Source organism: Acipenser ruthenus, chromosome 32 (assembly GCF_902713425.1).
Source record: "Acipenser ruthenus chromosome 32, fAciRut3.2 maternal haplotype, whole genome shotgun sequence".
NCBI classification, from domain to species: domain Eukaryota; kingdom Metazoa; phylum Chordata; class Actinopteri; order Acipenseriformes; family Acipenseridae; genus Acipenser; species Acipenser ruthenus.
The window spans coordinates 13,258,852-13,284,409 of NC_081220.1; the positions used below are offsets into that span (position 1 = coordinate 13,258,852).

Here is a 25,558-nt window from a genome sequence, read left to right on the forward strand (position 1 = left end):
TTGGACGCGGGATCGGAAACCGAGTGTGAGACTTCGGAAGGACTCGGAGGAGTTTTTTTTTGGTAAGGGCGGTAGCGAAAAGGGGGCGCGGTTTGCACAATACGGGCTGGAATGGACGAATGGGCGGGTCTGATTATAGCCCCTCCCTCTGAAGATGATCAGCATTCTAATTGGGCGGGGCTCGGCTCTCCTCCTCGACGCGAGGACCAGTCTCGCTCTGCAGCCGCATCCCTGACAGACAGAAGCAGAGCATCACTAAGTGCGCAAGGGAGCGCATCTGTAGGCAATCCGGCGCACAGACGCACACACACAAACCTTGCTTTATTACAGTGACCCGATCCTGTCCGTTTTCCAGATTGCAGCGGGGATACCTTCTCTTCATGGAAATAAAATAGGGACGTTTATTTTATTTCTTTAAAAAAAAAAACCCCAAAACAGCTCTGGTGAGGAGATCAGCCACAAAATGGCTGAAATCACAAATATAAGACCAGCTTTTGGTAAGTACTTTATTATAAGCGCATAATGTACTTGTTTTTATTGTCTTAATTATTATTATTATTATTTTCTCAATGCATTTATATTTGGCCGAACGTGTTAATCTAGCAATAGCCCTGAATGTAACAGTAAACAGGATGCTGAGATTGAATACAGTTATAGCACCCTCCCCACACGCGGCATTCATATGAGACATTTATAACAGACAAACACCACCATACAGCGATGTAGCAAACGAACACAGTGTGCAGACAACTTAAAGCAGCAATCGTTTTAATATACACGTTGGTATCAGTATAAATGCAAACACATCTAGGTAAATATTGAAATGCACGGTTTATATTTGCGTCCTATGGAAAACAAACATTAAAATGATTTATTTGAGAAGATAACAAGGTGTAGTCTTTTAATTCTAGCTGTTTCGCAACCATGCAATTGAAATCCCATTTAATTGATTTGATACCATTACAGAATTGTCTGGGGGGGGGGGGGGGGAAATATATAAATAAATAAATAAAAAACCGCGATGTCGTCAGTAAAATTGACCGTATAGGATCAACAGTCCTGCCATTAAGCTGTCATGGAAATGGATATATCAATGAGGAAGGAAAAAATATATACATTTAAATCCTGATGATCTGCTGCTGTTTGGAAGTCTGTTCGGAGCTCCTGAAGGAGGGACCACTATGCCGTATAGATTGATTTGAGAAAATAATAATCGTCATATTGTGAAATGCAATGAAAGATGCGTTTTTTTTTTTTTAAATGGCGTTGCTTGAATGCTTTTTTGTTTTGTTTTGTTTATCGAATCACCCAAATGGCCGTGTTTGACAAGCCGTTGTGCAGTGTAATGGTGCGGCCTGCCGCTGTTTAATGGCGTTGGCTGTTCTACGCTGGTCGGGATGACGTTATGTCTATTCTAGGACCAGGCATCGCCTTTCCCTGCTTATCTATTGTTATTCCAAAGAAGAATGTGATCTGCAGGGTCGCGATTATATAAAGCCCCCCCCCCCAGCCCTTAAAAAACTAAACAAGGGCAGAAATCGAAATGGGGAGCTTGCTTATTTATTTCAGTGATCATTGAACATTTGGTGGTATCAAATCAAGGAGGACGCGTAGATTATAATTAATATAAGCGCAGATAAGCTTGCTGTAGAGGAGGTTTTTAATTGGGGGGGGGGGGGGGTGGAATGCGCTGCATTGTGAAATGTAATGTAAGTGACGTGTTTTTTTTTTCCTATAGGAGGCAAGGTGGTGTTAGACTAGAAAATAACAAAACGTCGAGTAATAAATAGTCAACAGTATTCCCCATGCCAGTGTAAAGTTACTGCTGTAACTCTGTGAAATGAAAAAAAGAAAGACAGGTGCATTCATTTAATGTCGCTGCCTATATAACATGAGAATAATGACATATTTATGATGAGGAAAACAAACAGCCGAGCTAGCCCCCCCCCCCCCCCCCCCCCCCCCCCCCCCCCCCAGCCCCCCATTCAATTACACAGCCGTTAAGACTATTAGGGCAGCCAAACCCTACCTCTGCACAAGTCTACATCAGTAACAGCAAAGGGTCTTAAAGCAAAGACATTGCAAAGACCAGAGAGGTACAGTAAAACATAAGAAAGAAGATGCATAGGGAAAACTGTAAAGTGACTGAGTTTTATCTTTATATTACAATATCCATCTACTGATCTAGTTCTGTAAAACCTCCACATGTGTTGGTATCAAGTTAATGGGTTTTAATCAAATTAATTACTGCAAAATTATGAATGCTATAGCATTCTTCTCACAGTGTGGAGTAGTGGTTAGGGCTCTGGACTCCGGAGGGTCGTGGGTTCAATCCCAGGTGGGGGACACTGCTGCTGTACCCTTGAGCAAGGTACTTTACCTAGATTGCTCCAGTAAAAACCCCAACTGTATAAATGGGGAATTTGTATGTAAAAATAATGTGATATCTTGTAACAATTGTAAGTCGCCCTGGATAAGGGCGTCTGCTAAGAATTAAATAATGTAGAATCCTCCAGAGAAAAACAGTGCGTGTTTAAATGTATTGGTACCTAGAATTGGGTCTGATTGGAGAATGTTGGGTTTTCTGTCAGGCTTTGAATACATTGTGCACAAGATGTAAAGGAAAGGGCAGCTGGAGAGTTGAGGTGTTTGTACAGGAGACGTTTGGGACTGCATTTCAGGAAATGCTTAAAGAAACTAAATTCAAGGGCTTGAAGTCTTTCTCAACTCCATCTCTACAATAAGGCAGACAGTACTGTAGTATTTTATGTGGACTCGGGGTGTAACGGTTCACAGTGCATTGATGAATCAGGATACTTTCTGTACATGATGTATCGTATCTTAACAGAGGTGTGTATCGTTTGTATCGTGATCCAAGAACTGAAGCACAGCACAGCTCGTTGTAGTTCACCAAGCGATTCCTGAGTGAAGAATAAGTATGTTTTATTATTATTATTATTATTATTATTATTATTATTATTATTATTATTAGTTTATTTAGCAGACGCCTTTATCCAAGGCGACTTACAGAGACTAGGGTGTGTGAGCTATGCATCAGCTGCAGAGTCACTTACAACTACGTCTCACCCGAAAGACGGAGCACAAGGAGGTTAAGTGACTTGCTCAGGGTCACACAATGAGTCAGTGGCTGAGGTGGGATTTGAACCGGGGACCTCCCGGTTACCAGCCCATTTCTTTAACCACTGGACCACACAGCCTCCTCGTTTTATAGAAGGTATGAATACATACTCTCTTCATCTCATTCGATATTTGTCTCTTGACATCATAGCGCATCATTAGTTGATTATTTCATCTTATTATGCATCATACAAGAAGCCCGTTTGTTTAGCGTGCTGGTGAACAGGAGACAAAAACGTTACTCAGCACGGGATTTGCAAATAAGAGGTCTGAAATGAAGACATTGCAAAACTGCGCTGGTGGAAACCACAGGTTCCATGTTATTGAGCTTTTTGCTTTTAATTTGTTGCTGCTAGTGGTGTTAATAGTAGTTAATAGTGCGTTCAACGAAGAGAACGTTTGTAACACTGTGTTCACACTGAACAACGCCAGCTGAACCCTTCTGTGCTCCACTCATTTTTTTAATATGGTGTAACACAACAAAGAAACCTTTTGTATGCAAACAACATGTGTGAACTGCGATTCTAGGGCACTTTCTGTTATTATTATTATTATTATTATTATTATTATTATTATTATGAATAACACTTTAATACATTGATTTTTTTTTTACATTTATCAATAAATCACTGTAAAATATAAAACAAACCTGAAATAACTCGTTGAGCTTCCTCTGAGCATCCATCGCCCAGTCAATCTCCTCCTAGCCGCCATTTTTGTTCCACTCCAGACAGCCTCTCCAGATCGTTCCTCTCTGTTCGCAATCGTTCGTCACGAACACCAACAGAAAAAAATGTTCGTGAACGTTTGCTTCGTTTAACGCACCCCAGGTTTAACATTTTTTAACCGTTGTCAGAAATATGCAGGCAAAAGTGTACAGTGTAGGCCAGTTTACTCCATGATTACTGCCTTTTCCTTACAGAATTAAATGCTGTTCGTATTCGGTCTTGTACAGAAATGCGTGTTGCAGTAATTTATAAAAGAGTGGTGGAGGGCTTCTTATTGGGAACAAACATTCTCAATACACTCACGTTTGATGTTTAAATGTGTTTAACGGTTAGGAAACGAAACAGGAATGACCCCCATCCTGCTACCCTTGGTGGATTGGATGCAAGAGCAGCTCAGTGCTGAGCTGGGATGAGGCAGGAGCACCTCAATCCTGGCTGGGTTTGTGGAGTGGGTTATACTGGGGAGCCCTCTGGGAGCTAGGTTGAGCCCACCAATCTCGGTTCGCTTGTGAACTGAGCGGGATTCAAACCCAGGTCCCTAGAGGTGAAAAGCATGAGACCGGTAGCCTCGTGTTCCCCCGCCAAGCTTTCTTGATGTGTCGCCAAACATGGTCATTTTTAATCAATATTTATGTCTCTGGAGCAGCCTGCAGTTAATTTCTGAATTCCATCATGTAGTTATTTGTATTATTTATTTATTGGATCGCTGTAGCTTTGAGAATAATGGTTCCTCTATGCTACACGGCAAGGGGAATAGGGAACAACTACAAGAAATGACCCTTATAAAAATCTCCCATAATGAAAGCATAGCAAAGTGTAATAAAGCACAGGTAAGCATGGTAAATCACAGGTAAGCATTGTAAAGAATAGCAAGGTAATGAAGCATATTTCTAAATATGGGGCACCAGGGTAAACTATGATAAATGCATAGTATGGTAAAACCGCAAAAACACCATGGCAACTTTTATAAGGTTAAGGGCAAAACATTCCCTCTAGTCTTTTATTAACTCCTACTTTTAAAACCCAACATACTGCACATGTAATTCAGAGTCAAGTGTTGCAACACTGACACTGTAACAGCGCCTGTCATAAGATAGGAGTGTATTAAAGACTACAGTAAACACTATGGACCCGAGTCAAGCGGACACACGGTTTGGTTAATTCCCTAGTCAATGTTGTAATAAGGCATTATCAGAAACATTTGTCTGCTTGACTTTTAGAGTGTTACCTCGAGTCAATAATGATTTCAAATTGTTGTAACAACAATAAACAATCTTTACTTCCAATTAAATTGATAGGAATTCAATAGGGAAGATAAAGGAGCCCGAAGCAAACTTTGGGATTTGTTAGTTTGCAAGTGATCTGATTAGTGCCACTTGTTACAAAAGAGTTAGCAGAGAAACACGAACTGAAAACAAGCTGTTGAATGCAGCCCACAGCACACACGCTAATAACTGCAGGAGGTTTAAAATGCAGAACAAAACCAGACATTCTGCATTTAAAAAAATGGATTTATTTATTGATTGGTTTTACTGGGTTATTACTCAAACTGATACCAAGGTCTCAGTCAAAAGGCAACATGTTTCAGACAACTGCAATAGAGAATTCACCATGAATACGAAAAAAAGAACTAGAACCAATTACTATGCTGTAGTGTCTGCAATCATTGTGAGAGGTTTTGGGTTCTATCTATCTATCTATCTATCTATCTCTCTATCTATCTATCTATATATATATATATATATATTATTATTTATTTCTTAGCAGACGCCCTTATCCAGGGCGACTTACAATCGTAAGCAAATACATTTCAAGTGTTACAATACAGGTAATACAATAAGAGCAAGATAAATACAATGACTCTGGTTCAAGCAAGTACAAGTGTGACAAAATACAATTCAATAATACAGCAGATAACAGTGTCAGTGATAGTTACATCAAGATATGATTAAATACAAAATACTACAGGTTAAACACTTGGCAGATTACAGTATTCTGAAGTACAGGATTAAATGCAGTAAAATAGGGGGCAGATAAGAGCAAATAAAGCACATTTACATGAAGGGTGATAGTGTCCCAGGATACAAACAGAGGAGTTCTACAGGTGCTGTTTGAAGAGGTGAGTCTTAAGGAGGCGCCAGAATGTGGTCAGGAACTGGGCAGTCCTGACATCTGTAGGAAGGTCATTCCACCACTGCGGAGCAAGGGTGGAGAAGGAGCGGGCTCTGGAGACAGGGGAGCATAGAGGAGGTAGAGCCAGTCTTATATATATATATATATATATATATATATATATATATATATATATATATATATATATATATATATATATATATATATATCAGTATTGAGAACACTTTGGTATTCGAAAGCAAGACTCTTTATCAAAAGCCTGTTATTATACATAACAATAAAACAGATGCATGAAAACAAACTAGCCGATCAGAAATTGATTAATTGCCAAGTGGCTGCATCTCTACCATTTATAAAGCGTCTCTGTTTGCCTAGCTACAGAAGAGAAGCCCTTCAGTTTGAGCTACAGGCAGTGGTTTGGCATGACATCATCACCTGAGAATGCAGATGGCACTGCAGCGGGAGGTCCCAGTGTAACTCAGGACTGTTGTGCTCTGAGCTCCTATTAGCACACGCTTTAGTCCTCTGATTCCATGTTGGGTTTACAGGATAGAATTCTTGAGATCTAAAGCAGCTGTCTCTGTTTAAAGGAGCTGGTATCTGTGGGTGATGTTATATGGGCACTGGGAAAACAAAATCCCTGGTTGAAATAAAAAAATGGTGGTACTTGAGGACCACAGTTGTAAACCACTGATCCTGAATTAAAGTAGGCAACGGCACTTGTATTGAAAACAATGAGCCCTATTCAGAGAACGGTAATTAAAGACAATAGCAACAGTGTATATCTGTATATGAAGAAGAGAAGTAAAATATAGCTATATACAGGCGCAGACAAAAGTACATGGGCTGTTAAAAAAAATCAGAAAAACCACAGAGTGATTTCTGTCACTTCTAATTGTTCTATTGAAAGATATCAATTAGAGATTCAGCTTTATAACACATTATTACATAACATACATACAAAAATAACATACAAAAACTAATTTCATACGTTGAAAAAAGTATTTGGGCAATCAACATATTTTGTATGAAACCCATTTGTTGCAAATTATTGACAATTATCATGATTGGAAACCAACCCCTGATGATAGTTAGAGAATAAATAAATACATAATCGTCAAGTGCTGAAAAATAAATTGGAAATGTGTGATTAAAAAAAGCAACAAAAATGGTTCAAGCTAAAGAGTACAGCAACGATCTCAAAATGGCAGTGATACAACTAAACGAAAAAGGAGAAACTACCAGAGAAATAGCAGAAAGACTCGGTTTACCAAAAAGCACAGTGCGGGCTGTTATTGACAAACACAGGAGAACAGGAACAACTGCAACTAGCTCCAGGTGTGGAAGACCAAGAAAGATTTCTGCAGAATCAGGAAGAAGAGTCGTTCCAGCAGCCCGGCAAAATCCTAGGGTTACTGCAAAAGATTTGACCCAAGGATTGGGAGAAGATGGTCAAGAAATTCACGAGCGAACAATTCAACATACCTTAACAAGACGAATGTCCATGGGTGAAAGCCAAGATGCAAACCATTGTTAAAAACAACACACAAAAGAAAGCGATTTTTTCCGTTGAATACTTGAAGAAGCCTGATGATTTCTTCAACCAAATTTTATGGTCAGACGACTCCAAGAAAGCAACAACATGTTTGGAGGAAGAGAGGAGAAGAATTTAAAGAAAAGTTCATCATGCCCAGTGTTAAACATGGTGGAGGCTGTGTGATGGGATGGGCTTGTTTTTCTTCCTCAGGCACTGGTGACCTTTGTATTGTAGAAGGATCAATGAATGCTGCAAAATATCAAGACAATTTGCACTCTCATTTGTTACTCAGCGCTAGAAGGTTTATTGGACGGAAGTTTGTATTCCAGCAGGATAATGACCCTAAGTATTCCGAAAGGAATTCCTGATAAAAAGGAAAATCACAGTTATGGATTGGCCATCTAAGTCCCCAGACTTGAATCCCATCGAGATGTTGTGGATTGACTTGAAGGCTGCTGTTGCAAAAAGGAAACCAAAGTCGATCGCAGAACTCAAAGCTGTATGTGTTATTATTATTATTATTTATTTCTTAGCTGACGTTCTTAGCTCGTGTTGAAGAATGGGCAAAATAATATCTCCGGAAAGATGCCAGGAACTGGTTTCAAAATACAAAAAAGACTGCAAGCTGTACAGAAATCAAAGGGTGGGCATGTTAAATACTAATGGAAGGGTGCCCAAATACTTTTTGTCAAAGTATGAAATTAGTTTTTGCATGTTAATTTTCATTTTATGCATGTTATGTAATAATTAGTTGTTTTATTATAAAACTGAATCTCTGCTTTAATTGATATTTTTCAATAGAACAATTAGAAATGATAGAAATCAGTTTTTTTCTCATTTTTTTAACTTTTGTCTGCGACTGTATATACTGTGTGTGTGTATATATATATATATGTATGTATATATATATATAAAAAGCAGTTTGATGTTTTTGAATTCTCTATCTCTATTTAGATAGATAGATAGATAGATAGATAGATAGATAGATAGATAGATGTACAATTTTTCTGCTGAATTAAAAATACCTATTATTTTAGTAACTTATAAAATATTAAAGAACTCATGCAAGTGGATTGGTCCCGATGTGGGGAACAGCAGGCCTATTTAAGTATTCATGCAGGTGCTTGCTTCCTGGCTTAACTGTGGAGGTTCATTTATAACGCTGCAGAAATTAGTTACCAATTCTACAAGCTACTGCGCGGTTCACAGGAGGAATTGAATATTTTGTACGGCCTATTAGCAAGTAACAAGTAAGAGGGGAGGCTGAATTACAAGGCTTTTTACATAACCAGCTGAATTTGTAATATTGGCAGCCAGATAGAGGCAAAGTGATTCATGTCTTTTTATAAATCGTGATGCATCATTGCATGACATGTTGTAGTGGAGGTTGTGTGTCGTGGTCCTGACCAAAAATATTGCGTACATACTTGTGGCCAACCCAGTGGTTCTTGAATGATGAATACATGTGATTTATTTATAGCTGGTACAGTGTGATAAGCTCCCCCAAGCTTATTGAAGTTTGAACAAGATTTGTACATCATTAATGATATTTTGTTCCTATTACTAATCATACAAATCATCCTATCAGGACCATCACATACACTGTTACAGAATCTGTAAGGACCATGCATATTTGTGACAAGCATAGTATGGTGACTTAGAGCCTACACAAGGTAGTTTTGTAGATAAAGCAAGGCACTACCTAAGTACAAGGGGTACAGTCTGCGGAAAATAAGCATTCTGCTATAATATCGAATTTCTTTAATGCACAGCTTTGGGCATTCTAGCACTGCTTGGTATCATGCTGTGATTTATAGCACCTGCAAAAGCCCAGCATTCACACAATAGCAAAAGGACATGGACTCGGGTGCCTGTCTGCTGGCCCTGTGCCTGGCTGTAGTTCCTGCTTTCCATTATGCAGTAAAAGCCTGGATTATGTGAACGTCGGTTTTTCTGAGCACCCTTGTATCAGCTACACCGTTTGAATGAGGAGTCCTGTAACTGTTATATACTGCTTTATTATTAATAGACAAGGTCAGGATCCAGCTGTATGCGTTTTCTAATCGTCACCGGCCTTTATTTAGTCTGTTGTCAGTTTCACTGAAAAGAGGGAACAGGTTGCTGAAGAGAATCCTGTTAAGTGTCTGAGGTAGAGCTGGTTGTGATGTCACCGTTTGGAACGGAATTTGCAGCTGAATGGAATTCCCAGAGGTGCCTCAGGTGTATGGTTTTTTAAAGCAGGTGACGTCAAGCATGCTGATATGGAGAGTACAGCACGGTGATGTCATGAATAGGTGTTTCTCTGGGGTGTGTCGTGCGCTCTGATTGGCTGAATGATCCTGAGCAGTCTATAATTCACAGCTATATAAAAATAAAGACATTATTATTATTATTATGGAAAAAGACAAAGACCTACTATTGTAAAACATGCAGAACATTATCTGCCAGTGTAAAGCCCAGTGATTGCTCAGTAAAAGCATTGTATAATGCAATATTAAAGCTATTCACTCTTGGAGGGAGTGTGCGACTGAAAGCGAGAGACAGGAAATAAAGCAGGAACGAAGGAAAGCAGGAGAGTGGTTAGGAGATGGAGGGATAATGGTATCCAGTCCCTGGGGGGGCGTGCATCTAAGCAGCAGGAGGAACTGGCTCTGTCTTCAGCACTTGCCAAAATCTTACATCAGCCAATGAAAGGTCCCCCTGGACTACCCTCGTCCAATCACAGGCAGGCAGGGTGAGATTGTCTCTGTGCTGTTTTGGTGAGAGGTAGTTATATATTTTACACTTAGTTTGGTATATCTGGAGGGCTGGTCATTCAACAAGGTTCTCAGAAGCCTGATTTCTGGTTTGTGATGCCAGCTACGAAGACTTAGGAACTGATCTGCTGAATGTACCAGAACTTACTGAATACGTAGATCCATGCATTTGCAAAGGATATGTTATCTATACATTTTCTGGTTCTGCTTCTTTGGTTCCCCTCAAGAGCCAACGATTTACCGGCACTGTTACATTGCTGAGGTGGAATGAAAGGGTAGGGTATAGTTATAGACAAAAAGGTTCAGGTTGTAATGTTATGTTAGTGAAGCATCCCAGAGTTTCATATAAATTAACCAACAGCAACACCGCAAGAGACTGATCAATAATTAACTGCATACATGGGCTGTCATCTCTCCCCCTCTCCCATTACTCTCTGATCAATAGCTGTTTTTACAGGGCCCACGTACCTGAGCTCTCTCTCCTCCCTTCTATCTTTTTAATTGCCTGTCTGTCTTGGATCATTAACTGTTTATAACACACATACCTGCTATGAAAATAAGTCAAGCACCATTTACAGCACTTCCTCTAGAAGTGTTATTCTGCCACTGAAATGTGACTTTGCCCACAGAACAGTCCAAGGTGTCCAGCAAGTCAAAACATGCTTCTGAAAAGACTCCTCAAGGCTGATTTTTTTTTCTGGAGTGATGTGGAGAGGGATCATGTTAGCGCCGCACTGTGCTGTGGAGCCTGTGCACCACTGATATGCTTCCCCACCTCACTTCAGAAAAAGGTCTTCGTTCGAGAGTTTGCAAATCTAAATAAAGTCGAAGTTCTTGTTTCGAGCCTCTGTTTTAACAACGAAATGAAATGCCGAGTGATAGAAGTGTGTCCGGTTTGAATTCTTTTGCCAGGAAAATATTTCCTGAGCAATAACATCGAGAGCGACTATTTTACACAATTAATTCAGTTTCTGAGTTCCTTATTTCACTGCGTTTTTTGTTGGTTTCTTGACAGTAGTTGCCGTGAGCATTTGCTTAAACCAGAACTCTGATGTAACTAAATTTAGATCCTCTGTGAATATCCATCCAGGCGATTTCGCTGGAAACACACACACAGAGAGATGTCTGAGGGATGGAGAGTCTTGGCTGGACCTTGTGAATGTCCTGTGTTCCAAACGCAGGCTTGTTTTCTAAGTGATCTAATCGGAGCGTCTGTTTGTTCAGCCGCTGGCCTCTTGTGATTTTAAACACAATGGCTTGCGAGCTGTGTCTGCGCTCTCTCTATCTCTCTCCCTCTCTCTCTCTCTCCCTCCCTCGCTGTCTGCTGCTGTCAGCACCAGTGGGCCAGACAAAACCAGACACAGCAAGACAGAGCCAGCGTTCCCATCTCCCTGGGGCTGCTTCCGAATGAACAAACCATGAAATAAATAAGACGAGACAGGCTCCCCCTCCGTCAGCATCCTGCCCTCCCTGATATCTCAATTCTAACCCATTTCAGGTCATTTTTTTAAAAAATCCAGATTTAGGTCACTGTATCATCAATTTGGGTTTTGATCCTTTTTTTAAATGCAGACAAAGTGCTTTTAGTTCAGTTGTTTTGCAATCTTGTTTTGGCACCGAATGGTATTTTCAATGCAGACAGAGCGAATGGTTCGGTACTATCGAAGAGGCAGGACAAGGGCTGAAATAGTTAGCAAGCATGGCACAGATCTACAGAAACAGCAATAGAGAGAATCACCGGGAATGCACATGAAGGCACAAACGCTTGTCTGCTTGACTCGGTTTCTTCTAGTTTCGTTTTGTTAACGCTATTGAAGGCACTAGCATTAGGAAGGCTGATTTGGTAATCTCCCCTCTCCTCTCTTCCTGACACAGATGTGTCTCCGGTGCTGGCCGGGTTCATCGGCGCTGGGGTCCTTGTGCTGGTGGTGTCCCTGGCCGTGTTCGTGTGGACCTGCTGTCACCGGCGCTACCACAAGAGCCTGGGCACCAACAACAACAGCGGGGAGCTGAGCAGCGACCCCCCCTACAAGTTCATCCACATGCTGAAGGGCATCAGCATCTACCCCGAGAGCCTGAGCGGGAGCAAGAAGATCGTCCGCGTGGTGCGCAGGGCAGGGGCTGCCAGACCGGGCCCCGGGGGAGACTGGGGGCCCAACACCGTGCTGGTGGAGGCGGCACCAGCGAGCGGGTCACGCAGCGAGCCTCGCCAGCAACACCCGCGACAGAACAGCTACGCCCCGCAGCGGCTTCCCATCCGAGCCGACTACAGCCCCGACCCGAGTCCGGAGCCCAGCTTGGGGCCCAGCAGCCTGGCCAGCAGCAAGATGGCTTCGCCCTTCACCCCCCTGGAGCCCGAGGAAGCCAAGCTGGGCACCCTGAGCTTCTCGGTGGACTACAACTTCCCCAAGAAGGCCCTGGTGGTGACGATCCAGGAGGCGCACGGGCTGCCGGCAGTGGACGAGCACGCGGGCAGCTCTGACCCCTACATCAAGATGACCATCCTGCCCGAGAAGAAGCACCGGGTGAAGACGCGGGTGCTGCGCAAGACCCTGGAGCCCGTGTTCGACGAGACCTTCACCTTCTACGGGGTGCCCTACAGCGGGCTGCAGGACCTGGTGCTGCACTTCCTGGTGCTCAGCTTTGACCGCTTTGCCCGCGATGACGTCATCGGAGAGGTGGTGGTGCCGCTCTCCGGGGTCGACCCCAGCACGGGCAAGGTGCAGCTCCAGCACGACATTGTCAAGAGGACCATCCAGGTGAGGCACGCAGGCACACACGAGACACGCAGAGACCTGAGACATAGAGACCTGAGACACAGAGACCTGAGACACACAGAGACCTGAGACACGAGACCTGAGACACAGAGACCTGAGACACACACTGAGACACACAGAGACCTGAGACACACAGAGACCTGAGACACAGAGACCTGAGACACGAGACCTGAGACACACAGAGACCTGGGACACACACTGAGACACACAGAGACCTGAGGCACACAGAGACCTGAGGCACACAGAGACCTGAGTCATACAGAGACCTGAGACACGAGACCTGAGACACACAGAGACCTGAGACACACACTGAGACACACACTGAGACACACAGAGACCTGAGACACGCAGAAACCTGAGACACAGAGACCTCAGACACACACTGAGACACACAGAGACCTGAGACACACACTGAGACACACAGAGACCTGAGGGGGGGAGAGAGAGAGGGAGGGAGAGAGGGGGGAGGGAGAGAGAGAAAGAGAGAGAGAGGGAGGGAGAGAGAGAGATAGAGGGAGAGAGGGAGGGAGAGCGAGAGAAAGAGAGAGGGAGGGAGAGAGAAAGAGAGAGGGAGGGAGAGAGAGAGAGAGAGGGAGGGAGCGAGGGAGGGAACACAGAGACCTGAGTCATACAGAGACCTGAGACACGAGACCTGAGACACACAGAGACCTGAGACACACACTGAGACACACACTGAGACACACAGAGACCTGAGACACGCAGAAACCTGAGACACAGAGACCTGAGACACACACTGAGACACACAGAGACCTGAGACACACACTGAGACACACAGAGACCTGAGGGGGGGAGAGAGAGAGGGAGGGAGAGAGGGGGGAGGGAGAGAGAGAAAGAGAGAGAGAGGGAGGGAGAGAGAGAGATAGAGGGAGAGAGGGAGGGAGAGAGAGAGAAAGAGAGAGGGAGGGAGAGAGAAAGAGAGAGGGAGGGAGAGAGAGAGAGAGAGGGAGGGAGCGAGGGAGGGAAAGAGAGCGAGGGAGGGAGAGTGAGGGAGGGAGAGAGAGAGCGAGGGAGGGAGGGAGGGAGGGAGGGAGCGAGGGAGGGAGAGTGAGGGAGGGAGAGAGAGAGGGAGGGAGGGAGGGAGCGAGGGAGGGAGAGTGAGGGAGGGAGAGAGAGAGCGAGGGAGGGAGAGCGAGAGAGAGAGAGAGAGGGAGGGAGCGAGGGAGAGAGAGAGAGAGAGAGAGAGAGAGGGAGAGAGAGAGAGAGAGGATCAGTGTTATCTCAGGCTGCACCCAATCGATCCAGGACTGTAATAAAGGCTGCCCTGTAATGAGCTTTATCACCGGCCTCCCAGGCACTCAACCAGCATAATAGGAGAATGGGGATAATGACCATTACCCACTCAGTGATAATGAAGGGTAATGGATAGAGGGGGCTGGAGGCAGGCAGGGTCAGGGTTCGAGTACAGGTTGGCAGAGTTAGCAGAGTATCCCAAGATCCAAAATGATGTGTGTGTGTGTGTGAGTGAGTGAGTGTGTGTGAGTGTGCGTGTGCATGTGTGTGTGTGTGTGTGCGTGTGCGTGTGCGTGTGTCAGTGTGTGTGTGCGTGTGTCAGTGTGTGTGTGTGTGTGAGTTTTATGTTTGGAATGTAAAGTAGTGGAGGAAAGGACGATTTTAAATATTAATGTGACAGCTGCTAAAAGTGTCGTGTTCAATACAGCCAGCTATAACTCAGCACCCAGGGGCAGCACAGGACCGCCTTCACCACAAAATGAGGCCAATTATTATTACTTGAAATTGATTTCTGGTGTTTTTTGTACAGACAGGGCTATCAGGCAGTAAACCCTAGCTGTAAATATCCTCTCCCTGCATGGCAATAACTATTCACATACCTGGGCTCTTAGCAAAGGGCACTGCGCTCACAGCCAGCATCGCTGGACAAACCAACAGCCCTTCTGTCATTACACAGGATTTAGATTCCTTTAGCTTTCCCTCCTTTTGTGTTAAGAACATGAGAAAGTTTACAAACGAGAGGAGGCCATTCAGCCCATCTTGCTCGTTTGGTTGTTAGTAGCTTATTGATCCCAGAATCTCATCAAGCAGCTTCTTGAAGGATCCCAGGGTGTCAGCTTCAACAACATTACTGGGGAGTCGGTTCCAGACCCTCACAATTCTCTGTGTAAAAAAGTGCCTCCTATTTTCTGCCCCTTCATCTAATCTCCATTTGTGACCCCTGGTTCCTTGTTTCTTTTTTCAGGTCAAAAAAGTCCCCTGGGTCGACATTGTCTATACCTTTTAGGATTTTGAATCGGATCACCGCGTAGTCTTCTTTGTTCAAGACTGAATAGATTCAGTTCTTTTAGCCTGTCTGCATACGACATGCCTTTTAAACCCGGGATAATTCTGGTTGCTCTTCTTTGCACTCTGAACTTTGAAGATTAAACACATTCTAACCCTTTTAAAGTATGTGGGAATGTTGCTAACCACACAGATAACCAACAACAAGAATAGTTCAGATAAACAACCTACAATGTTATGTGTCGGAGACTACATGGGGACAACACTGGCTTTAGAAACATCTGCACTTATAAGCACTAAAGCCAGCATCTAGATTTCACATGCATATTGCTAATAACGTTTAGACAGAATTTTAATTATAACGGAATGATTAGATTACTTTTAAAGTGACATCAGCTTCATCTCCTGTATGGATATTGTATAAGTAACATGACTTTATTCACAGTGTCCATCCAACATGCGTTTATATTACAGTTATAAAGTACTGAGCCTGCAAGCAGGCGGTTCGAGAGGAATATGGGGTCCCGGTACATCCTGTTGGCTCTTACCATCAATTCTGATAGCAAAATATGAAAATGTTCCCACTTAGACAGTGCAGTAAGCCTCAATTCAAAGGGGCAGTGGTGACCCAAGGAGAGCTAAGGCTGGAACGTTTGTGTAGGGATGCGTGTGCGTGCATGCGCGTGTGAGTGTGTGTGTGTGTGTGTGTGTGTGTGCGTGTCCGTGTGTGTGTGTGTGTGGAGCCATGTGCTTCTCAGAGCAGGAAGCAGAGAGAAGGGAGGGGAGAGGAGAGAGGAAAGGAGAGGCGAGAGGAGTGGGAGAAGAGAGGGAAAAGAGGAGAGAGGAGTGACGAGGAGAGGTGAGGAGTGAGAGTAGAGAGGCTTGGAGAGACGGGAGAGAGGAGAGACGAGAAGGGTTTATTTTTATTTTCATGCAATATTTATCACAAGAAGCTCGAGCTGAGTGCAACAGTTCCTTTAGAAATCCTTCCATAGCCTCCCTCCTGCTGGACAGGGGAACGTGGAGGCAGTGTAGGGCTCACAGAGCTGCTTGATTTCTACCATCATGGTCTTTATATATATAAGTCTCCCATAGTAAAAGCACAGCAAAGTGTGATAATGCATAGTGAAAGCACGCTAAAGCACAGGCAAGCATGGTAAAGAATAGTGAGGTATGCTAAAGCCTATTATTAAACATGGCAAACCAGGGTAAACTGATAGAATAACCAGGGGAAAAGCATACAAAAACTGAAAAAAATACTGTGCAGAAATACTGTGCTAAATATATGGGTAATTACTCCTATAAGAGAGAGAACTCTGCAGAGGCAGGAGGGTTGAGAGAGAGAGAGAGAGAGAGAGAGAGAGAGAGAGAGAGAGGAGAGGTGAGAGAGTGGGAAGGAGGGAGAGAGAGGGAGGGAGGGAGGTGAGAGGGAGGGAGGGAGAGAGAGGTTGGGAGAGAGAGAGGGAGGGAGGGAGAGAGAGAGGGAGGGAGGGAGGGAGAGAGAGCGAGGGAGGGAGGGAGAGAGAGCGAGGGAGAGAGAGAGCGAGGGAGGGAGGGAGAGAGAGAGAGAGAGAGAGAGAGAGAGAGGAAGGAGCAGTGTTATCTCAGGCTGCACCCAATCGATCCAGGGGAGAGAGAGAGAGAGAGAGAGAGAGAGAGAGAGAGAGAGAGAGAGAGAGGAAGGAGCAGTGTTATCTCAGGCTGCACCCAATCGATCCAGGAGAGAGAGAGAGAGAGAGAGAGAGAGAGAGAGAGAGAGAGAGAGAGAGAGAGAGAGAGAGAGAGAGAGAGGGGAAGGAAGGAGCAGTGTTATCTCAGGCTGCACCCAATCGATCCAGGAGACAGAGAGAGAGATGGCGCCCCCAGCAGTTGAATCCCTGTAATAACGCAGGCTGTGCTCACACAGCCCCCCACGGCAGGGTGATGTCATCGTGCTTGGCAGGCTGCTCCATTTCCAGTAATTCAATTTCCTGCCACTTTAGAAGTTCAGCTCCAGCCCCAGGCCGCCTCCCACAGCTCGTCACCCTGGCAACAGTTAGAGCTCTGGAATCAAGTCTGTCCAATCAGTAGCAAGGGGAGGCCTGGGGGAGGGGGGGTGAGGGGGAGGCTGGTTTCAGCAATAAATTCAAGAAATTCAATGATAAGCACTTTGAGCTGTTTATTCCAGAATAACAAGGTAAGGTAAAGCATATTATTAAACATGGCAAACCTGGGAAAAACACCCGGCTACCCACAAGCCCCCTAATTATATTTTTTCTCTGGTTTGTGTGCACTTTTCCTGTCTGAAAATGTCGCGCTCACGTCAATTTGGTGGAACCTTTAGAAACGTTTCCTGTAGTAAAAGCACAGCAAAGTGTAATAAACTACAGCGAGAGAACGGTGAGGTGCATTGTTAAGCAAGGAGAGGTATGACAAAGCAAATGAAAAAAACATGGGAAAGCAGAGTATAACCATGGGAAAAGCACAGGAAAACTTATCGTGCAAATTTATTGTGGTGAACTGCGAGAAGTAGCTGTGATTAGCATGAGTGTGTCTGTGTGTGAGTGGATCGCTGATCAGTGTCTGGGTGTGTCTGTGTGAGTGGATTGCTGTCGCTGTGAGTGTGTCTGTGTGTGAGTGGATCGCTGATCGCTGTGCTGTGTTTCAGCAGTGTGTGAGTGGATCGCTGATCGCTGTGCTGTGTTTCAGCAGTGTGTGAGTGGATCGCTGATCGCTGTGCTTTGTTTCAGCAGTGTGTGAGTGGATCGCTGTGCTTTGTTTCAGCAGTGTGTGAGTGGATCGCTGATCGCTGTGCTGTGTTTCAGCAGTGTGTGAGTGGATCGCTGATCGCTGTGCTGTGTTTCAGCAGTGTGTGAGTGTATCGCTGATCGCTGTGCTTTGTTTCAGCAGTGTGTGAGTGGATCGCTGATCGCTGTGCTGTGTTTCAGCAGTGTGTGAGTGGATCGCTGATCGCTGTGCTGTGTCAGCAGTGTGTGAGTGGATCGCTGATCGCTGTGCTTTGTTTCAGCAGTGTGTGAGTGGATCGCTGATCGCTGTGCTTTGTTTCAGCAGTGTGTGAGTGGATCGCTGTGCTTTGTTTCAGCAGTGTGTGAGTGGATCGCTGATCGCTGTGCTGTGTTTCAGCAGTGTGTGAGTGGATCGCTGATCGCTGTGCTTTGTTTCAGCAGTGTGTGAGTGGATCGCTGATCGCTGTGCTTTGTTTCAGCAGTGTGTGAGTGTATCGCTGATCGCTGTGCTGTGTTTCAGCAGTGTGTGAGTGGATCGCTGATCGCTGTGCTTTGTTTCAGCAGTGTGTGAGTGGATCGCTGATCGCTGTGCTGTGTTTCAGCAGTGTGTGAGTGTATCGCTGATCGCTGTGCTTTGTTTCAGCAGTGTGTGAGTGGATCGCTGATCGCTGTGCTTTGTTTCAGCAGTGTGTGAGTGGATCGCTGTGCTTTGTTTCAGCAGTGTGTGAGTGTATCGCTGATCGCTGTGCTTTGTTTCAGCAGTGTGTGAGTGGATCGCTGATCGCTGTGCTGTGTTTCAGCAGTGTGTGAGTGGATCGCTGATCGCTGTGCTTTGTTTCAGCAGTGTGTGAGTGGATCGCTGTGCTTTGTTTCAGCAGTGTGTGAGTGGATCGCTGATCGCTGTGCTGTGTTTCAGCAGTGTGTGAGTGGATCGCTGTGCTTTGTTTCAGCAGTGTGTGAGTGGATCGCTGATCGCTGTGCTTTGTTTCAGCAGTGTGTGAGTGGATCGCTGATCGCTGTGCTTTGTTTCAGCAGTGTGTGAGTGGATCGCTGATCGCTGTGCTTTGTTTCAGCAGTGTGTGAGTGGATCGCTGATCGCTGTGCTTTGTTTCAGCAGTGTGTGAGTGGATCGCTGATCGCTGTGCTTTGTTTCAGCAGTGTGTGAGTGGATCGCTGATCGCTGTGCTGTGTTTCAGCAGTGTGTGAGTGGATCGCTGATCGCTGTGCTGTGTTTCAGCAGTGTGTGAGTGGATCGCTGATCGCTGTGCTTTGTTTCAGCAGTGTGTGAGTGGATCGCTGATCGCTATGCTTTGTTTCAGCAGTGTGTGAGTGGATCGCTGATCGCTGTGCTGTGTTTCAGCAGTGTGTGAGTGGATCGCTGATCGCTGTGCTTTGTTTCAGCAGTGTGTGAGTGGATCGCTGATCGCTGTGCTTTGTTTCAGCAGTGTGTGAGTGGATCGCTGATCGCGGTGCTTTGTTTCAGCAGTGTGTGAGTGGATCACTGATCGCTGTGCTGTGTTTCAGCAGTGTGTGAGTGGATCGCTGATCGCTGTGCTTTGTTTCAGCAGTGTGTGAGTGGATCGCTGTGCTTTGTTTCAGCAGTGTGTGAGTGGATCGCTGATCGCTGTGCTTTGTTTCAGCAGTGTGTGAGTGGATCGCTGATCGCTGTGCTTTGTTTCAGCAGTGTGTGAGTGGATCACTGATCGCTGTGCTGTGTTTCAGCAGTGTGTGAGTGGATCGCTGATCGCTGTGCTGTGTTTCAGCAGTGTGTGAGTGGATCGCTGATCGCTGTGCTGTGTTTCAGCAGTGTGTGAGTGGATCGCTGATCGCTGTGCTGTGTTTCAGCAGTGTGTGAGTGGATCGCTGATCGCGGTGCTTTGTTTCAGCAGTGTGTGAGTGGATCACTGATCGCTGTGCTGTGTTTCAGCAGTGTGTGAGTGGATCGCTGATCACTGTGCTGTGTTTCAGCAGTGTTTGAGTGGATCACTGATCGCTGTGCTTTGTTTCAGCAGTGTGTGAGTGGATCGCTGATCGCTGTGCTTTGTTTCAGCAGTGTGTGAGTGGATCGCTGATCGCTGTGCTTTGTTTCAGCAGTGTGTGAGTGGATCGCTGATCGCTGTGCTTTGTTTCAGCAGTGTGTGAGTGGATCGCTGATCGCTGTGCTTTGTTTCAGCAGTGTGTGAGTGGATCGCTGATCGCTGTGCTGTGTTTCAGCAGTGTGTGAGTGGATCGCTGATCGCGGTGCTGTGTTTCAGCAGTGTGTGAGTGGATCGCTGATCGCTGTGCTGTGTCAGCAGTGTGTGAGTGGATCGCTGATCGCTGTGCTTTGTTTCAGCAGTGTGTGAGTGGATCGCTGATCGCTGTGCTTTGTTTCAGCAGTGTGTGAGTGGATCGCTGATCGCTGTGCTGTGTTTCAGCAGTGTGTGAGTGGATCGCTGATCGCTGTGCTTCGTTTCAGCAGTGTGTGAGTGGATCGCTGATCGCTGTGCTGTGTTTCAGCAGTGTGTGAGTGGATCGCTGATCGCTGTGCTTTGTTTCAGCAGTGTGTGAGTGGATCGCTGATCGCTGTGCTTTGTTTCAGCAGTGTGTGAGCCGGGGAGAGCTGCTGGTGTCCCTGTCCTATCAGCCTGTCACTCAGAGACTGAACGTGGTTGTGCTGAAGGCCAAGCACCTGCCCAGAATGGACATCACTGGACTCTCAGGTAGCCAGTATTTACTCCACTGTACCTAACCCCTCACTTCAAAGAGATATATTGATAATAAACCACAATCATCAGTTAAATTAGACAATCATTGATTTGCCTATTTTGACAATTTTAACCCAAGATTTTCAGTTCCAGTGGTTTGATTTCATATGTACAATTCTCACAACTACAGAAGCAATGGGGTGTTCTAAGACATGTGCACACTGCTGGAATTTAAAAACTGTGGATCTAAAACTTGAATTCCAATTAGACAGTTCTTGGTCAGTGACCATTTGCTGTCTTAAAGTAGAGGACTTGAGTGAAAAAAACCAATACTAAATGAACAAACCTTAAATCTGCAATTTGACAGCACTGGAGAATCAAGCGCCTGTACGTGGTGTGGTGAGTTCTGCAAGACGGGGACTACCAGGTGCTGTAAAATGCTCTAACAAAAGCTAGCTAAAAAGGTTACTTTGGCAGATCTAGCCTATGTTATATATGTCTGTGACAGGCAAGTGGGACTGAAGAGCAAGCCCTGAACTCCTAGTCAAAGAGCTTTAACACAGAGTTTAAAAAATACAAAAAACACAGACTTTGTAATTGCAATGAGAAGGCTGTGGTATGTCCTGTGGTGACACGTTGTTTAAGTATTAAGGTAGTCTTTTCTGTTATCTAAGGGATAATGGCACTGCTGTAGAATTGCAGAATGGAACTTGTGTGTCGATAAAGCCTGAGGCCGTGGCTCGGGGGGGGCATTATTTGAACGAGGGAGAGCCATTTGTTAAGAAGAAACGCCACAGCAATGCTGATATCGCTATTATAGGAGGCTGTGTGGTCCAGTGGTTAAAGAAAAGGGCTTGTAATCAGAAGGTCCCCGGTTCAAATCCCACCTCAGCCACTGACTCATTGTGTGACCCTGAGCAAGTCACTTAACCTCCTTGTGCTCCGTCTTTCGGGTGAGACGTAGTTGTAAGTGACTCTGCAGCTGATGCATAGTTTACACACCCTAGTCTCTGTAAGTCGCCTTGGATAAAGGCGTCTGCTAAATAAACTAATAATAATAATAATAATACAGCCTTTGATAGTTATAATTTATTTGACTGTTTGTCTGAAAATAAGGAGCCCATTGAAAGAGGTCACTTTTTTGACAGCTGGGCTCGAATGACAAAGCGTTTCATCAGCATTTAGAGTCACGTGTTCCGTTACTGAACAATAACAGGACGTCCGTAGAAACCAAAGGGAGAGCCGTGTGGTGTGGCTGCGTTAAGTCTCGCTCTCTCTCTGTCTCCCGCACAGACCCCTACGTGAAAGTGAACGTGTTCTACGGCCGCAAACGCATCGCCAAGAAGAAGACCCACGTGAAGAAGAGCACGCTGAACCCCGTGTTCAACGAGTCCTTCATCTACGACGTGCCCGCTGAGCTGCTCCCCGACATCACCGTGGAGTTCCTGGTCATCGACTTTGACCGCACCACCAAGAACGAGGTGGTGGGCAGACTGGTCCTGGGGGCACACAGCCCCACCGCAGCGGGCGCCACCCATTGGAAGGAGGTCTGCGACAGCCCTAGGCGGCAGTTTGCTAAGTGGCACTGCCTGGGAGAGCACTAACGGGAGACAAGACAGACAGACAGACAGAGACAGACAGACAGACAGATAGACGAGATACTACTACTACTACTACTGCTTCAAGCATCTTTCAAAGGAACTTGTACAGAATACAGAAAAAAATTAAAAATGACGGACTTGTTTTAGTGATAGTGAAAAAGACTATTCTATTAATACTGAGCTCAGCTCTTTAGTGATTTTACAGGGCGCTGGAAACACTGAGAAACAACAGATTGACAACCCAGGTGTATATTGGTGGTGATGGTATATTCAAATCTATTGCATGCCTGTAAAAAACAAAACAAAAAGTGCATATAACTCTATAACTGTTTAAGTAATTATTCTCACTTTCTTTTTTTTCTGCCATAAATAAAAGGGTTTTATTTCTGCAGCTGGGTGTTAAAAAAAACGAACCGGGGGTTTAAAATCCAGACCCATGAGAATTCAGTTGTAAAGGAGGTTCTGGGATCCCAAGCACTGTGTTTTTTTTTAACCAGGTGTGGGGGTCAGCGACATCATTCAATGAATTTATCTTTACTTTGATCAAACAGAGTAAACATTCTTGCAAGCAAATCAGAAAGTCAGGACTGGAAAACGAGAATCCCATTGCCAAAAATCAGTAAATAACAACAGCGTACCCCAGTGGAGGCAACACGATGGATTTGGAACAGATATTGCACAGTATAGGTTGTGGTCCGGATACGAGAGCAGCCAGACAGATCCCGAAGCTTAAAGAAATGCTTATGAAGACAGGGTTAGGGAATGCATTCAGCCAAGGAATATTTCAGGTCTGATTGACAAGTTTTCAAGCCTTATAAGGAGAATATTTTAAACTCAGAATCCAGGACCAGAGGACAGCTGGAAATTAGGTGGGGACAGACTTGGGACAAAGTGGTGAGGGGGTGTGGAATAGGTTACCGTGGGTTACCTAGCCTTGTTGTCGAGGCAGGATCAGTTATTAGAATCCAGACAGGGATTGACGGTCTCAGTGGCCTAGTTTGTCGTTGTTCTTTTCTGACGATACGGTCTCTTGCTCGCAGTCTCTCTGGTGCTGGTACGGTACTGTAACAGACTGCTGTGTTTTAGTTACACCATTGTGCTGTTTTCTGAACCAGACAGATTCTGTCAGTCGTTGTAATGGCAGAGAATCAAATAGTAGTTTTTTTTTTCCATTTATAAAATCCTAAATGGTTTAGCTAAAGTAAAAATTCAGTGCTTAAATGTGAAACGTTACAAATACTTAGATTCTGTCCTGTTAAACACTAGAAACATTACAAATACTTAGATTCTGTCCTGTTAAACTCTAGAAACATTACAAATACTTAGATTCTGTCCTAAACTCTAGAAACATTACAAATACTTAGATTCTGTCCTGTTAAACTCTAGAAACATTACAAATACTTAGATTCTGTCCTATTAAATCCCTTAGCATTGATGGGCCAAACACCTCTTCTCGTTCCCAAACGTATCTTGATCAGCATAATGTAGTAAAAGAGAAAGCCTTTTTATTTGTATATACAAATGTCCATTGCTTGTGTAAGACCCCTCCCCTGGTCTCTGTGCCCCTCCCTCCCTCACTGTGTGGCATCCAGGAGCCAGGAGGTTGAGTGAACGGGGGCACTTTCTGACTGGACTGTGGGCTATTCAACCGCAGGGCAGCCCTTTGGAGAACACACCGTACCTTTACAGTCAAACCCTGGGAGTGGAAAGCATTTTTAATAAAATTAAAAAAGGATACAAAAAAAATAGGGGAGGGGACCCATAAGAAACTCGCAGACAGCTGGGAAGAAGATTGTACATACTGTAATATAAAAAGTCTCAAATCGTGTTTTGTTTTTTATTTCTTACAAAAATATAAAACTGCTGCCACGTATTGGTTATGAAAAAAGAGAGAGAAAACACCCCCTGTTTATCAATAGCGGGAGTATGTGCTGGATTTAAAAAGGGGGGGCTCAACTGGGCTGAACAATGACTTTTTCCTATCCCAACATTTCTTGTATTTCATATGCACAAAAAAACACTGACTTGTGATCATATTCAGAGAAGCATGCATTAACCTCTATCAGTGCAACTCTATTGAAACCCTTTGATTTCAGGACTGAAAAGACTGCTTAATACATTCCAGTTAGCCTTTCCGTGCAGTTTATAGACAATAATAACTGGAACTGTTTCGTTATGAACAGCAATCTTCTTCATTTGAACATACTTTTCATATTTTTGATAAAACATTTCCCTGAAAGGTCGTAAGCATATCAAAAAAAGATTAGCGGGAATAATGTGGTTCTGGTCTGGACATAGGTTAACGCTTCACAGCTTCACTCACTGTCAACAATCCTGTCTTGTGTATTTCAGCCCAAATGTCAAATCCTCGAATCTAGTATTTCTGTATATAAATCTACAGTATATATTTCAGAAACGATCTGATTTTGTTCTGTTTTATTTCTATTATTTTCAATGTTTCAAGGTGTCATAGGGTGCTCCCTATCACTCTCTCTCTCTCTTTTGAATCATCCTTCTTGTCTGGTCTGTTGTAAAACTGAACTGGGAAAAAAAAGTGTAATAATACTACTAATGATGATAATAATAATAATCATAATAATAATGATAATAATGCTAATAATAACAATAACAATGATACTACAAAAGTACTTTATGTGGAAATAAAACTGAGCTGTGTTTGAACTGCATAATGCCATGAACTATATGCTAATATATTACCCTGTTGCTAACTTGTATGTTGAATTTGTTAACACACACTGAGCGTGCAAATAAAGACTGATACACGACTGTCGTTGGTAAATGTATTTGATGTAAATCACATTTCAAAAAGAAAACTTATTAGCAACATAGAAAGCACACGCTTCTGGGACCGAGGCTGGCTTTTGACTGGATCGTCTGTAAAGCCTGCACTCTGTAATGTAAAGAAAAAACGAATCTCCTAGGCCAGCAACATGCTGATCATGAATTCAACTACTTCCAGTTAACTGTCCTGCAAGGCACTATGCAATGCAGAACAGCAAGGCGTTATCCTTGTAGACATTAGGGTCTGTATGTCTCGCGTACATTTGTACACAGTGAACCGCTTATTCAGTTGGTATGACACCTGGTAAGGACATTCTTCCGCCACCATTGTTAAAAACCCTTTTCACGCTGTTAAAACTGTTTATGTGAATCCTATGGTGTAGAAGTTGCCCTGGCAAGACTTTGAAAAAAAAACAC

General features: G+C 44.2%; 1 protein-coding gene across 3 annotated transcripts; it reads left to right on the forward strand.

Moving 5' to 3' along the window:
* The first annotated feature begins 221 nt into the window (after positions 1–221).
* Positions 222–25,126, forward strand: LOC117395416 (synaptotagmin-11-like). 3 transcript variants are annotated; one of them, XM_059005903.1, is made up of 4 exons: positions 222–497; positions 12,168–13,051; positions 20,633–20,756; positions 22,032–25,126. In XM_059005903.1, the coding sequence occupies exons 1-4, from the start codon at positions 464–466 to the stop codon at positions 22,340–22,342; spliced, it is 1,353 nt and encodes a 450-aa protein (XP_058861886.1). In that variant the 5' UTR covers positions 222–463; the 3' UTR covers positions 22,343–25,126. The 3 variants fall into 3 exon arrangements, with proteins under 3 accessions (XP_058861886.1, XP_058861888.1, XP_058861887.1); XM_059005905.1 differs by having other exon boundaries at positions 20,633–20,753; XM_059005904.1 differs by having other exon boundaries at positions 223–497; positions 20,636–20,756.
* The last annotated feature ends 432 nt before the right edge of the window (positions 25,127–25,558 follow it).

What these genes read in the sequence shown, in the direction of transcription:
- LOC117395416 (XM_059005903.1), top strand. Translation starts at nt 464, where the DNA reads ATGGCTGAAATCACAAATATAAGACCAGCTTTTG. An exon ending in AAATATAAGACCAGCTTTTG is followed by an intron (nt 498 to 12,167) that starts GTAAGTACTTTA and finishes TTCCTGACACAG; the next exon opens with ATGTGTCTCCGGTGCTGGCC. An exon ending in TTGTCAAGAGGACCATCCAG is followed by an intron (nt 13,052 to 20,632) that starts GTGAGGCACGCA and finishes GCTTTGTTTCAG; the next exon opens with CAGTGTGTGAGCCGGGGAGA.